A 13,666-nucleotide genomic window follows, 5' to 3' on the forward strand; every position below is an offset into this window, starting at 1 on the left:
AACATCTACAGGAAGCACAGACTTCCACTGAAAGTACCTGGACATGATTTAGTACCATAACAAGTTGAACATGAAAATGGTAATTCAGTTTATTACAGAACTATTTGTGTAATTTTAGATGTTCATCAATTTAAACTGGTTTTGGCCAAGAGTGGTGATTATGGGATGTCAAACATAAATGTAAGATGATCTTTCTTTGTTTTGTTGACAGTGACTCATTAGAAAGATTTTTAATTGGGACATTTTGCATGAACATATGTGGACTTAAGAGGTGAAATCTATATTTTGTATGATTCATTTATTTTTTTATTTTTCGAAATGAAAATATATCATGGTTACATGATATATTTATGATGCTCAATATAAATTACTCCTTATGCATAAGGAAAGATGGTTTGTTGATGTTTGATATAAACCTAAATGATTAATATAGCTGCAAGCGGCAATGAATGGGTTCCAAGCATAAAGGGCGGTCTTCAACTTAATATGACCTTCAGATGAATTTGAAAACCTGCCACATGCATAAACTGCCACATGGTCAGCAAGTTTGAATTGGACATCTGGGGATTCGAACCTTGGACCTTTGTATCCCCAGAAACGGTGACTTACTGACTGCGCCACTGGAAGCATGACTTAACATAGCCCTTCTCACAACTTGAGGCAATGACATCACATGCAAAACTCTATTAAGTATTTTTGTCTGTTTAACTTAAAACACTAATAACAGTCAAAATGTTAGTGAGAAAATTCTGAAAAAAATCACACATCATTCGGCTGGTTTCGGGTGTATAGTCAAATATTTTAGTGGAATTTGTTTTTTAAAATATGATGAAATAGAAAATGTTTTTGCTGTTGCATACAGTACAAATTATATGAAGATATAGAATATCACTGCGGACTCACTGTTTGACTGATCTGAACACTTGATATCTACCATCTAGAGAATGTCTGTGTCAAGTTTGGTAGCGTATAAATGAAGACTTGTGGAGATATAGATGTTAACTGATTTTTGCATATTTTGAAAAATATAGAGTGACAGACTTCTGAATTGACCATGGGTTGCCAAAGGCAAACAGTAAGGCAAACTTTTGTCACAATTTAGTGGATGTGCTAAAAAAAATTCAGCTCTATAGGACTTATGGGTGATTTATTTTGATTTTTTTGAAGTTTGTGAAATGTCTAGAAATTTAGATTAGTTGTAATAAGCCACGCCCACTTTAATTGATCATTACCAAATTTTATGCATCGACTGAGTCATCACCCTAGATCGTGCAAACCCAATTTATACAAATCCATGCAGCCGATTATGAGATATAAACTTTTCGCATTTAAGGCACCCCCTAGTGGCAGAATATTGCAGGACTGCGTTGCAGCTCGGACCTATTATCCAAGTTTGGTTACAATAGCTTAAGCCAAATTTATTTTATGAGTGTTTATGTAAAATTGAACTTAAAGACAGGTTTAAAAATATATAATTTCAAAACGATATGTCTATTCCAGTATAAAATTCTATAGCAAGGGCTCTGTTGCAATAATCCAGTCACACTATGTTCTCAGAGGAACCCTTCATGTTCTGCAGACATTCCATGACTTAGCAGTACTTTGCACTGTCAGCTATGCACATGAGTCACATATTCTTGTGGCCAGTCACGTTCTGCATTTGTTGAATGTTTGTTACTCAACAAGAAAACACTAAATCAGATGGTTATATAGTGTTACATTATAATTCATATCACATACATGCTGTTTGGAAGACATATGTGATTTCAATTCTTTCTGTCTTTTGCTGCTCCATATATGTCTTACTTTTCAAATTAAATATCTGACATGTAATTTATATTATCGCCTGCATTTATAACATTTTCAATTACCTGTCGTCTTTAAGGAAAAGGTTTGCCCTGAGCGTTCAGCTCCGCTATCCTTCATTTCACATCATGATGAATGATTCACTTTATTTTGAAATCAGAGGAAATTATAGAAACACTGACTTGGAACTCTTAATTTATCGCAAAATGACATTCAGATCTAATGTCATTGCAACAATGCAACATCATATTTTATCAATATTAGTTTGTGCCACCAGATGTATCCTTGATTCAGAAGTCATTTTGTGTTAACTGTAGATATACCAGCCTTCTTTTAGTGCAGCATTAAATGTGATATCTGTTGTTGATGACCAGATTATTTATTAGAAGAAAACAAATCTGTGCATATTGCAGTCCTACCTCTCACTGTACAGTATGTAACTGACTGTTATCCTGTCCTATAGGACCTGCTGGGGAAAGACATTCTGGAGTTTTGCCATCCAGAGGACCAGAGTCACCTGAGAGAAAGTTTCCAACAGGTAGGACTGCTGGGCCTAAGCCAGAGATTTTTTTGGCTAAAAATTGAGAAGAGTATGAAGGTTTTATTGGGGCAAAACAACTGAGCACCTGTAACAGTGGAATTTGTAGTTGTAGAAAATAGTCACACATGGATATCAGTAAATTTGTATTTGTAAAAATGTATTTATGAGAAAATATTCTACAGGTGTGCAACTCTCATTGCATGAATTGATTTGAGGATGTGCAAAAATGTGAGCATATGAGTTTCTTTATCTGTGATTTGTAGAAAAGGATTTGTGCATCTGCAATGAAGAATTTGAGAAGGTGTAACTGTTGTTTTTGTGGGAGAGAAAAATTTCTACAAGTTTGCAACTCAGAAAGCATTTTTCTCTGTGACTTCAAATTTACTGATGACTGTTTTCTACAACTACAAATTCCACTGTCACAGGTGCTCAGTTGTTTTTCTCCAATAACACCTTCATAGAGAGGACAGAAAAAGAACAAGCAGGCACCTTACACTCGTTGGAGGGAGTGGCAGCCATGGTATCTGTCATTATTAGAGGTCTGTTGACATGGCTCTGAATTGTCAGGATTATCAGACACTGTTTGAATGGGTAAAATATTATTTCTTGTGTGTTGTACGTGGCTCTGGAGATGACATATTGGAAATTGTGTATTTGATGAAATATGTGTCATTTAGGCATCATTTCTTGTAGCTTGCAGATAATACAAAATAAGTGAAATGTTAATGCAGTGTAATACATTTACCAGAAGGCAACTGACATGGATATACATTTTCATGAATATTGGACATTGCATGTAGGAGATAACTGTCTCATGTAAATTGGATGATGATTGTCACATAAGGCTGACTTCCTGTTGTCAGTAGATGGCGCTATGACTATGACTAAATATTGACATGTAGATGTGTTCTGGTCTGTACTCTCATCAAGCATGTGAAATTTGGGGCAGATTGGACAATGTAAAGCTGAATTACAACAACTTCCTCTTTAATGCCCCAAACATGTTTCAAGGAAAACTAAAAAGCTTCGCAATTTAACATCACAAAGGTCTTTAGATGTAACCTATTGAATTTGAAGTTGCTCGGGTTAAATCTCTAGGGGGAGTTTGTTAAAATACAAGACCTGTAAATGGCTTCACTTTGTGAAAAAAAAAGCAAAGTTGACTCAAAATGGCTTACTTCCTGTTGGACGTAAGGTATGGTTCCAAGTCTGGAGATGTTACCAAATTTCATCTATGTCAAATTTAAAGGTATGGGGGCACCCTTGAGCTATTTTGCCACACCCAAACCCAAGACCCATATCAGATATCAAGTTACGCTACTTCTGATGAATGTGCAAAGTTTACTGAATTTTCGAGCACCCCTAGCACCTCAAAAATGCTAAAAGTAATTAGGGGGCGCTATGGAGCCGAAATGCCAAACCCAAGTTGAACATGGATACAAAGTTTCACAGAGTTTTTTTTTTAAAAACATGCATTATGTCGAAGATGTCGAGAGCATTGAACCTACTGAATTTCATGAACAAAAAAGAAACTGTTCCAAAATGGCCCTGCATTTGGGGGCACCGCGGAGCCTGCTTAGGGACTGTTCGTTATTTAGCAGAGAGAGGGGAGTGGCTGGGATGTGACTTTGTTTTTCTTTTTTTATCTTGACCCTCCGCAGAGCTACAAATAATTTTTCCTTGAGTGACTGGGGGAAAATGCATGACCCTCCCTCCACCATAAATAACCATATTTTATTATATTCATACCAAAGGTAGGTAGAATTGTAGAAAATAAAAAGCAAAGGCTGACCTTTTCAAAACCATTACATTTAATAGCGAACCGTGACTCTTAAACCTTGGCCCTCTGACCCCCTTTCCCTCGTCTGGAAAAAAAAGCAAACTACCAGCCCAACTTACTGTGTCCCCTCCTTTTGTACTGCAAAAGTTACCTATGACAATTCCAGCTCTGAAAACTTCAGCAGAATATGGGTGCATGACAGCCACCTACCACACAAAACCAACAACATTTAATAAGCCTACACATCACACACACACATCACAGTGCACTCACAGCCAACATTAGGCCGTGATTAGATTTTAAACTCTTTTTACCCTTTGATGGTCACATTAAGGAAAGTTACTTGAAAACGAAATCCTGGAGTTGAAGAAAGCCTTGGTTTTCTGCATCAAATTAGCTCTGGTGAAGGTCTTCCTTTGCAGATTAACTCCAACTTTTCATTAAAAGTTTGCTTGAAAAAGGCATGGATAATCCTCACTAGCCTTGGTTACTCCTAGCTTTTATAGTTTTTTTTTCCCCCTGCTAGTTTGTCATTGTGTCCGCTCCATTTCAGTGTGCCGGTGCACCGCTTCATCTAACGGTGAAGGCCAGGAAAACTGTGTAAACTATGTGTTTGAATGGAGTGCAATCTGTCAGCCAGCAGCAGCAACCATGTAATTGTCAGCTGACAAAACAACAATGTCGGCCTACATAGCAAAAGCCATGGTAGCTTTCCTAGCTGATAAATAATTGCCAGCATGGACAGTAATGTTCACAATATGATTTTCTAAGCCTAAATGACATTCATCAGTTCTCTGTCTTATCAGTCTTCTTTGACTCGTTTTTATTTATATGGGCCATGTAGTCATGGTGACGTAAACGCTGCTCTCAACGCTGAAATTTGGTGGCGGATCAGGCCTATCTGCCAGCTATGATAACTGTCCAATGGTGTGCAGATTCTGCCTACTCAGTGCATCGCAGGTGTACCAGTGTGTTAATGGTGCATACTCATTACTTGACCCTCTGTAAAATTATAGCTGGACCACCAATCACAGAGTTGAAAGAAGCATTTTCTTCCCAGCAACTGTGGAAGGGAAAAATTCTGATAGGCTGACATTTAACCCTTCACATTCCAACAAACTTAATAGGCAGGTTTGAATGGTTTATTTCCTCAGAAACATGTATTTTGAATAGAAAAAACGTACAAAATGCAACCATTTAAAGTTTTATGTCCCTCCCCTAAGTCAAAATAAAAAACATGTCCCTCCCCAGTGCTTAAAACAGAACAGCAGCTATGGGAACACAACCTTCTAAAAAGGGCTCTTGGATATTCACAGTAAAAGAGAGCATTGGTGAGCACAGATCCACTCTGACACTTGTCTCTCCACAGATCCATTAGGCTGCATTCCAACCGAAATCAGCCCTGTGTCAAAACAATGCAAGGCTGCGCTGGTGGGGGCATGTTGTTTAAGTTACCAGTGAGACCAAGAAATACGATTCAGAAAGTCTGTTTCCACTAAATTTTACACACTGCACCTTTAAAGGACGAGTTCACAATTTTTCAAGCCTGTCTTAAAACAATAGTCCGTAAAATGAACACTGAAACAGATTCGTTTTTTTGTTTTTTTTTGCTGTAATCATTCCTCCTGTTCATACTGACCATCAGAAGATCCCTACATAATGCACTTATAATGTAAGTGATGGGGGACAAAATCCACAGTCCTCCTTCTGTGCAAAAATGTATCTGAAGCTAATGTAAAGCTTCAAATGAGTCAAATCAAGTAGATATCTTTCAACATTACAGTCTTTTTAGTGCCAGTCTCTCTTTTTGTTACTATACTTCCACCACAGCTTAACAGGGAAAGACTGTCTGAGGAAACATAAAGAGGGAATTTGATGCTTAAAAAGACTGTAAATGTGTCAGATATCCACTTGATATGACTAACTCAGACTGCTGAAGCCTCATATAAGCTTCACATCAACTTGAAAATGCATTTTTGCACTAAATGACTGTGTGGACACACTGAGGATTTTGGCCTCCATCACTTCCATTGAAAGCACATTTGAAGGGGATCTTTTGATAGCCAGTATGAACAGGAGGAATGATTACAGTGAGGAAAACCTCTTTCAGTGGTGCCAACCATGAGCTACAACTCTGGGCTACAAACCAGCTCCAATGCAAACCAATGGGTGATGTCACATCTCGCTACATCCATCTTTATATACAGTCTGTGCTTTTTTCACACAGCTAATGTTAGTCTGAACGCTGCCTTATACAAAACACCATGGGGCTCTATTGAAAAAAACTTTGATGAAACATTTCACTCTTCAGGAACTGGAAGTCACAGAAACACTGAGAAAGGTATATGTGAGAAACTTCAGATAATGCTACCAACAACCTATAGAAATGTGTGAAACATTTCACTGTTTACAAATAAACGTAGGCTATTACAAGACTACTCTGACCATGATATCGTATATCATTTCCTAACGTATATTAGGAAAGTTTGTAGTGATTGATGAGTGCAATAGAGATAGATCCATCCAGGAAAAGAGAGGTCAGGTATTCACCTTGTGGGCTTTAATAAAACTTCTCGTCATTCTCAACAACATCAGGAATGTTTTCCTTCTCTGACATATCATGCTGCTCATCGTGGAAACCCCTGGCTCTCATCCAGCTCATGCACACGCACACATAATCCATCAACACTTATATTACTCATTTGGCTTATCTCTTAGTAGACAAGCATGTCTTAGTTTGGTTTGACTGACGGGAGAGCTGCCTGGCTGAATGACTGACCTGACTGGGTTCACTGATTATGCCGTTTGCATATGACTGCAAATATTTAGCCTTTTCAATCAACAGTAGAGTGGATTCTAATCATAAGTGGGTCAACAGCAATTCTTGACTCACAACTTGTATTTAAAGAAAAGTATTTTAAAGAACATTTGTGTCTCAATCCTGCATGCCTAATCCATTTAACATACAACATTAACATTCAGTAACACAGAGCCACATACACTTTTACTGACTGTACAGCCATATGTGAAGGACAGGACTTAAAACACTTCTGTACTTCTTCTGTTTTGTTTCTTTATCTTCATGTCCCTGGGTGCTCCTGTTAAAGACTGACAGTGTAGTCCTAGTTTGACTAGACACAGTTTGACTAGAATGCCTTACAATTGTCAAAGAAGCACATATAGAACACACAGTTTTACCTATCTATTTAATCTGGTTATTTTTAGGGGCCGAGCCCAAAAGGCCTAAGGGCGAGGACCCTGTTGTTTTTCATGTGTTTCTTTCTTTCTTTCTTTCTTTATTATTACGCCACTTCAGATCTAAATTTGACCCCCTAAACATGCTCAAAAACCAAATTTGGCACGCACAACAGGCCTGGTGCAAAATTTGATAAAATGTAAAAATAAACCCCCAAAGTGCCAAAATGTGCTCTCTAGCGCCACCTATGTAACTAAAATGGCCGCCACGGCCCGTAGGAATGTCGTGGAGAGATCAAACCAAAAACTCAATTATTCGTATCATCAAGACCTACAAATCATACACTGACACCCCTGACCTGAATCCAACAGGAAGTCTGCAATTAGCCTTTAAAAAATAAGACTTTGCCCCAATTTTGGCCCCCGAACAAATGCTATCTCCTCTGAGGGCGTTAATGGTATTGGCTTCAAACTTATATAGGTGACTTATGACACTATGCTGAAAAAAAAGTTGTTAAAAGCTTTTTAATAACTCGAACGGTTTGGATTTTATAAGCCCTCAAAGTTGCAGTGCCACATCACCCTTACAATGTGAAACAATGGGGAAGCATGAACTTTGTGTCAAACAGAGGCTTCTGACGTCTAAACTATAAGTCTGACCACTTTTAAACCTGTATCAATGGATTCGCCATGAAATTTCCTATTAAAATATGACTTTTAATTTAAGATTTGGCCAAAGTCATGGGATTTATGAGGAGATTTCACAAGAAGCACACTCTAAAATCTTCCTCTCCAACTGCTCCTAGTGATGTCACTCCCTCAGTGCTGTGAAACATTTCGCAATACACACTCATTATAAAATCACAGGAGAAGCAAGAAAAGACTTTAAAACTCACACTCTAATATCTCAAAAACAATAAAAGATAGAAAAAACATGTAACTTCAAGATTTGTAGGTCAAAGTCTCGTGACTCATTTAAAGTTCAAATGAAGTCTGTATCTTAAACTATGTGGAAGCAGGCTATTTTTCTGTCTCCAGCTGCAATTAGTTATTGTCTCTACACACCTGACAGTACACATGTCAATCAAACTTTCAAAATAAAAGCACACCACACTTGTAAGAGACCAGACCAATGCTGCTTGCAGCTTTAATGTTAATTTGTTCTGATTATGTGGTTAGTTTGATCTGGTTGTCTAGTTTGTTTAATCTGGTTAATTTGATCTGGTTATCTTGTTAATTTGGTCTGGTTATCTGGTTAATTCAATATGGTTATCTTGTTTATTTAATGTAATTATCTGGTTAATTTGACCTGATTATCTGTTTGTAGTCAGAGACCCCAGCAGCTGCCCTATTTATTGTCAAAACAGCATCATTCCAACCTTATTGTTCATAGCTGAACTTTAGTGGAACATTTTTATTTCCTCTTCCTCTCCCCCCCTCTTCATCTGTTCTCTTCTCTGCCCTCCATGTGGACTGAAAAGTTCTTCATATCTGTGATCAGCTGACCCAGCCTTCCTTGGCAGTTTATTTCACAGTCATTTTAGATCCGTTTCACACTGGGGCTGAATGCAGTGCTTTCATTACTCAGACTGACAGTAAGCACTGTGATTCGCTCAGAGGAGTAAGATCCAGTGTATATTAGTGGTACCAGCAGCCCGCCACAGAGAACACAAAATCCACCAGAAACCACCACTATAAGACAGCTCAACTCAAAACTGAGAAACCAGTGTAACCGAAATGACTCCTCAAAAAGCCGCAAATTACACTCCTTACACTCTACCCAGATGAAACTGGTTTGTCAACAAGTTGTAAAACTGAATTGCAATAAATGGCTCAGTGGTTGGTGAGTTCTCACTTTGTTCTTTGCTCAGAGAAGACTGCCCTTTCATACCACCTGGCAAAACAACTGAACAAACTGGAAATTACAACTACAAAATTGAAGGAAATCAGAATGGGATGAAAATGATTTAAAGCTATTACCTCTGTAGTTCTTCAGTACTCCTTTCACCTTCAGACCCAGGTGGATTATTGTGAGGTCTTCAAAACAACAATATTAGTCAGTGGGTTTCGTCTTTCTGCAGGTGGTGAAGTTGAAGGGTCAGGTTCTGTCGGTGATGTACCGTTTCCGTATGAAGAACAGGGAGTGGATGCTGATCCGAACCAGCAGCTTCACCTTCCAGAACCCCTACTCTGATGAGATAGAGTACATCATCTGCACCAACACTAACGTCAAGTAAGTTCCCAAACACACACACACACACACACGCACAGTCGTGTTTCCATAACTTCAGAGGACATTACACTGCCTTATATTTGTTTCTTGGAGACTTATCCTAACATTAACCATAACCACCACATGTCTAACCCTAACCCTTACCCTAACTTTAACATAACCCTAAACTTACCTGAACTTTAAACCAAGTCTTCACCTTAAAGTTAATGATTTATGTTAAGGGTACTTACTTTTTGTCCCCATAAGGGAGGTGAGCCCCCATAACATGACTGTGTAAACAGATTTACGTCCCCACAACATGAGGAATACCTGGACCACACACACACACCAGGGCTTGACATTAACTTTTTGAGGCATCTGTCCTTCAGACAAGTAAATTTACCTTTCACTCGTCCAGGCACAAAAGTCACTTGTCCGGGTGAAAATTACTTTAATTTACTTTTTTCATTTTGTTTGCAAACGCAGAATTCAGACGAAAAAAACTGCTGAAAACATCCAAACAGTGTCAACATATAAATGATTCAATTTATGAATTTTACTATCCTTGTTAATGATCTTTTCATTTGATCCTGAATTGTGAGGCACTTTGTTAAGTTTGTTTCAATATGAGCTCTAATCATTGATCATCCTTCTGATGTTTAATAATGATGATTGACAGTGTTTTTCTAGGGGGGTTGTAGGCCCCCTGAAACTACTAATTTTGTCTGGGGACAGGCATGTCATGGATATGTGGTGTTGACAGTGTCGTCATAGACGCATGGGTGTATTTCTCTACACTACAGCTGAAATGAAACAATTGCACATGAATTAGGTAAATATTTACTTAAAAACAATATTTACTTAAATATTAAATATATATATATATATATATATATATATATATATATATATATGAACAATATATATTTTTTTGTAAATGAATATTAACTATTTATTCAAATATTAGCAATATTTATTTACAACACATAAATAATCATAGGCTTTATGCATGATAGATGAACCAGTCAGTCTCTATCTTAAAATCAAATCTCAATTCTCACACTGTCTATATGGTCCATCATATAGATCAATGTTTGTAACATAACAAAATAACAAAACTCACTTATGGGCAATTAATTTTAAACCAAGACAACAGTTTGACTTACAAATAAATCAGTCAGATGAATGATGAATCAGCATTTTGTGTATCTGTCAATTTTAGTGCTGTGTTTACAACAGTTACAGAGGTCAACAACCTTTTAACAGCTTAACAAAAAACATGTTAAAGTCCGTTTCTTTCTAAACACAATATACATGTTAGAAAATAATTATTAAAAACATGTGAAAAGACTGAACTATGTAGTACTGAATTGTGGAGTTAGAGTGTTAAGCTGTTTTTCACCATTTCTGTGTTCAGGATTATTTGTGTGGGCCTGAAATGGTGGATCCATGATGTAGAGGGGCGACTAGCATGACACCGCCCTGACACACACACACACACACTATATAAACACTAGTACACATACTATTTTTTACACTGTGGAGTTTTACAAACCTTTATCGGAGACTACTGGAATTCACTTTGGATAATGCAGCGTTATGGTGAATGAGGCCATTTTCGGTCAACATTAGAGCTCAAGAGTTCTTTTAAACCAAGCTGAAGCATCTGTTGACTGATGGAGCTGCCAGCAGCAGCCAACGCTGGCTGCCACCCTCAGCTTCAGCTGTTCAGCTGGGAGGTCCCCAGCCAGAGGCAGAGCATTTACCAGGCAGAACTTCACCAAAAAGCACAGCATGAGAGGCTTTTGCTTCTAAGGTGACGGCCACAATGAAGCCGCCAAGGACTTTTCAGCAGAGGAGTGAGTAACGTTAAGTGCACCGAACTGAAAATGTAACATACCGACGAACAGTGGCTCTTAACATTATTTATTTTTAAAATATCATCCATGTTGCTTGCCTAAACCTACAAACAAGGCCTATTTTAAATTGTGTATTTCTATACAGGAGTTTGGTATGAGCGTTGTTAACTCAGAGGCTGTTCAGCTGGGCCGTGCTTTCAGCACCTTCAGCAGAAGCACCCCCAGCATTTCAAAGCAGAGAATACTGCTTATTTTTCCATGATTTTGAAACTTAATTTTACATACTTGGAAACTCCTTTTATAGCATGTTTTAATCTTATTCTTTGACTTTTAGTTAGTGGGGATGCCTTCAGTTTACATTTGGATAACAGATTATGCCTTTTAAACATATTTACAGAACAGTAATTCATCTAGATAGAATGAATCCGGCTGCATGAGTGAAGGCAGTTGCTGATGTTAGGTGATAAGGCCTGGCTTCCAGTAGGTGTTCTGATTCAGGTGTTGGATGAGGCTGAGGTCAGGGCTCTGTATAGGCCAGTCAAGTTCTTTTACAGCATTTCTTTATGGAGCTGGCTTTTTGCACGGGGGAATTGTCATGTTGAAACAGGAAACGGACAAACACAAACTTTTAACATAAAGTTGGAAGCACGTTGTTATCTGAAATATAATTGTATTCTGTGGCATTAAGATATCCATTCATTGGACTAAAGGGCCTAGACTAGACCTACCAGGAAAAACAGCCCAGTGGTAACTCATATGTTGTGATGGAACCTCCATCATATACACCGCATGATGATGACTTTTCTTTGATGTCTGCTGTTAAAGGGTGCTGAATCTATCATTTAGTCAATAAATCAGTAGTAGTTTTGACTCAGCATAACAGCAACAAAATAAACTCCTATGGTCTTTACACAGAATGTTTTCTATTGTGTCTTGTGCTGCTAATATACTATGTGATTTTATGGCACAAAAAATAAACAAGAATAGCTTGGTGGTTTCTGAGTATGAAAGGAGCTAAAGCTTTCAGAGTTCCTGATTATGGTAGAAGATGGTAGCAGAAGGGAAAGGCCATCATATTCTTTTAGTATTGTGGTCCTGCAGTTGACCTCACAGCCTTTCTCAGCCACCATACTGCCTGGCAGAAAATAAGCTATTTTGTGGGATGAACCATTTAACTACATAGCCTTGTTACCAATGGTAGAAGCACAAAAATGACCAAATCAACAGCAAGTCAATCTAGCTGCCTTGCAGCAAGGTACAGACAAAGCACTCTGCTTCTGAAACAGCAAGATGTAGCGATGTAGCCGTAATTCATATCCTCATGCTGTGATTTGACCTGTGATGTCAGCAACTCACATTTCTCACCTCCCTCTATTCTCAGTATCAACACTCTGATGCTTTAGCTAGTCAAGAATAATACTGACTCTGTCCAGACCTTTGAAAAGAAGCAGTGTCTGTCCCAAGAATGTTCAAGGCAATAGGGATAATATTTACCTACTTTCATTGATTTCCATATTGTTAACATGGTGTTAAATCAAAGTCCCAGTCCTCAGTCTGGTTTGATCTTGGTGAGTCCTGTGCCTTGTTGGATGTGGAATCTCAGGCCCCACAACTCAGCTCCAAAATGCAAGTTGCACCAACAAAGGAATGGGGGTCGAGGGATGAAGGGATGATGGATATAGGGTGAGGGATGAAACTATGAGGGATATAGGGTGAGGGATGAAGGGATGAGGGATGGAGGGATGATGGATATAGGGTGAGGGATGAAACTATGAGGGATATGGGGTGAGGGATGAAGGGATGAGGGATATGGGGTGAGGAATGAAGGGATGAGGGTAAGAGTCAGGGTTGAGGATAGATGAACGGAGGTGTATGGCTATACACCGATGCTGTCAGTGAGAAGGGAGAGGAGGGAACTTGGGGGTCGAGACTCTGAGTGGGGGAGCCATCTCTTCAAGCAATTGGCCCCCGGTAGTTCCTGTGTTCAAACAAAGGAGAGAGAAGGTTAGAAATGGTTTTGGGAGGGAGGGATGTGAAAACTGAGACAAAGGGATAAAGAAACGGATAAGGTGTGCCTAAATACTCCTTGTGCAGTCTTTGTTCCTGAACTTAGTTATAAAACTTCATATAAACAAAAGGCAGCAGACAAAGTCACTGCCTCAGTCACACTGTATAAATGTCTTAGACACTTTAGTCACTGTTTTATGACTAGAGCTGGGTGACAACCACAAACACTTGTCCCATCAATTACTTAATTTGTCCCCAAAAGGAAA

At 38.4% G+C, this 13,666-nt stretch overlaps 1 protein-coding gene across 2 annotated transcripts in view; it reads left to right on the forward strand.

Moving 5' to 3' along the window:
- Window positions 1–13,666, forward strand: part of arnt2 (aryl-hydrocarbon receptor nuclear translocator 2) — a 95,653-nt gene that overhangs the window by 50,878 nt on the left and 31,109 nt on the right. For both annotated transcript variants that reach the window (XM_042395326.1, XM_042395407.1), the window contains 2 exons: window positions 2,270–2,344; window positions 9,404–9,555. In XM_042395326.1, the coding sequence (XP_042251260.1) occupies window positions 2,270–2,344; window positions 9,404–9,555 (227 nt within the window). The remainder of the gene's footprint in view (window positions 1–2,269; window positions 2,345–9,403; window positions 9,556–13,666) is intronic.

Source organism: Thunnus maccoyii, chromosome 1, assembly GCF_910596095.1.
Source record: "Thunnus maccoyii chromosome 1, fThuMac1.1, whole genome shotgun sequence".
NCBI classification, from domain to species: Eukaryota; Metazoa; Chordata; class Actinopteri; order Scombriformes; family Scombridae; genus Thunnus; species Thunnus maccoyii.